This window comes from Poecilia reticulata, linkage group LG19, assembly GCF_000633615.1.
Source record: "Poecilia reticulata strain Guanapo linkage group LG19, Guppy_female_1.0+MT, whole genome shotgun sequence".
In the NCBI taxonomy this organism is placed as follows: domain Eukaryota; kingdom Metazoa; phylum Chordata; class Actinopteri; order Cyprinodontiformes; family Poeciliidae; genus Poecilia; species Poecilia reticulata.
In genome coordinates, this window is record NC_024349.1 from 1,743,821 (window position 1) to 1,746,431 (window position 2,611).

Here is a 2,611-nt window from a genome sequence, read left to right on the forward strand (position 1 = left end):
GCAGTCACCCCCAAACTGGAGCAGTGGCTTAAACAGATCCCAGGAACAACATCAGACATCTCAGTCCAGAAATGTGCAGTTCTAGGCACAGCCAAGATACTGCGCAGAACCCTCAAGCTCCCAGGCCTCTGGTAGAGGACCCGAGCTCAGAGGATGAAACAGACCACCCGCGGAGGGTGAGAAGGGAATTTTTTTTTTTTATATATATATATTCTGCTGTTAATAGTAGTTATACTAATTTGTTATACTTTTGTTAAGTGTATTATTAGTTACGGAGGAATATTTAAGATATATTATCTAGAAAGAATGTGTAAATGTGGTTGTTGCCATTTGTTTTGTAGGTTTTTATGATATTTATTGGTTTTCTGTTAAATAATCCACAACCTGGTTGTTACATTAGCGTCACATCATGCGAGTTATCTCCGTCTCATATTAACATTTACAGTCACATTCAATAAATTAGGATGTACTTTCATACGAGGCTCGTTTATTATATTAAAAACTCCTTCGCAAAAACTGTCAAAACATTTCATGTTAAATGTTCATTTCACAGCGAGATTCTTATTTTTAATCCGGTTTTACGTTTGAGTCGAATACAACATGGTGCGTATTTCTAATTATATTGATAATGGAATCCGCACTGATGACATCAGTTCTGATGCGTCATCCTGGTCCTGTCCAAACTCAGGGTGAGTGTGTGAAGAGCTGCCATGTGGACCGGGCCCAGCCGGCCGCCGCGCTGCGCTGGCATCCCGTAAAGCCGGTTCTGGTTCTGGGCTGGGAGAGCGGGGAGGTGGTGCTGCTCACGCATCCGTCCGGGGATCAGACCGTGCTGCCGGCCGTCCACGCGGCCCGCATCGCGCTGCTGGAGTGGAGCGGCTCCGGGAGCCGCCTGGTGACCGGAGATCAGGTTCGCTGCTTCATGACGACAGTAAAACAGAAACGCTGATTTTACTCTGAATTTAATCATCGCTGTGTTTTGTCAGAACGGAGCTCTGGCCGTGTGGAAATTAGATGCCAGAGGGCGACTTGTGGGAAATCACCTCGTTAAGCACGACTACAACAAACCTTTAACCTGCTGCATTTTCAAGCCTGCCTCTCCTGGGGTGTAAGTAGCTCACAGATTTACAGATGAATCTGTCGCAATTAACCAATTAAAATGAGATCAACAGCTTTCATTCTCATGATCCATTCAAATCTGTTGTCAGGTGGAAAAAACGTGGAGCTAAATTGTGTTTTTACTTTGAAACTAAAACAATTTGAAAAGTAATTTTGAGAAGTTTGACTTTTTCTTTTTTTCTTTTGCTTTACAAAAAACATTTTTGTTTATGTTTAGAACTTTAATAATCCATTTCATTTATGTATTTGTGATTTTTGTGGTTATTTCATTTTTTATTAAGCCATTATCATTGTATTAGTTGAAAATGGTCTCAAAATGACAATATTATCATTTATTTATTGCAATAATTACAGGGACAATTTATCATCCAGTAAAATGTATCATGACACTTTCTGTTGCTTCATCACAAAAAATGCAAATAAAATACATTGAAGTTTGTTGGAAACGTGCAAAAGGAGAAGGAAGAGTTTTCAAAGACACTTTCTAACATTATTATCGTTTTGGTTTTTATTTGAAGATGCATTATGTGTTGATTGTGAAAGGAGAAAACGGAAAAACCAGAATTAAAAATGTATATCCACAGGAAAAGTTGTAATTTATAAGTTATTCTTTAATACTTTATATATTTTAAATCCATTATCATTACTTTTTAGTTCAGATTACAGAAGCAGCAGCAGAGGAGCTAACTTGAAGAGACCCTAGTACTTCAATATTTACATGTAAAGTGATTTATAAATAAATATTTAGATTTTTATTATTATTAGGATAAGAGAGACAGAAAAGTTCAAAGGAAGTGTTTGAATATTTTGACCTTTGAAGCAAACCACATTAAAATCTAAAGACGTTGAGAGGAACGTTTCAGGTGGAAATGATGTTTTCACACCTGATCTGATCCGTGCTGTTTCCATAGCGACGTGGCGATGTTGGCGCGGGCGTCAGTGAGCGGTGACGAATCGGCTCTGGACATGTTCAGCTGGAAGGGGGCGCCTCTGAAGATGGGCCCTCAGGAGGGACTGGGCTTCTACGTCAGCACCGCCGACGGTCAGACGGCCCAAACGTTTCCGTGACATGGCCCCCAAAGGGCCCGGGAACCCCCTCTTTACAAACCCACACACAAAGATACAAACTATGTTAAAAAGAAGTTTTATTCACTAGTCAGGAATTGTTTTATCCATTTAGCATAAATGTTGCCTCATTTTTTCAGATTTTAGATGATCAAGAATTCTGTGACAGAGAATTTTATTATCATATATTATGATTTATAACAGTGTAAATATGTGATCAATATCAATAGGCAATACAACTGATAAAATATTCAATATAAAGAATATTCTAAGTTGATGGAATCTACTAACTCACTTTCTGGTTGCTTAGCAACGACCTTCTGAGTAACTGGAGCAGTTTCAAGCTCCCCCAAACTTCGATTGCCTAGCACAGTGTTTTTCAACCACTGTTCCGCGGCACACTAGTGTGCCGTGAGTGATCGTCAGG

The 2,611-nt window shown here is 39.4% G+C and overlaps 1 protein-coding gene across 2 annotated transcripts in view; it reads left to right on the plus strand.

The window, feature by feature from the left end:
• ift140 (intraflagellar transport 140 homolog (Chlamydomonas)) overlaps positions 1–2,611 on the plus strand; it is a 42,703-nt gene that overhangs the window by 4,503 nt on the left and 35,589 nt on the right. For both annotated transcript variants that reach the window (XM_008436366.2, XM_017310939.1), the window contains exons 3-5: positions 689–910; positions 987–1,108; positions 2,031–2,161. In XM_008436366.2, the coding sequence (XP_008434588.1) occupies positions 689–910; positions 987–1,108; positions 2,031–2,161 (475 nt within the window). The remainder of the gene's footprint in view (positions 1–688; positions 911–986; positions 1,109–2,030; positions 2,162–2,611) is intronic.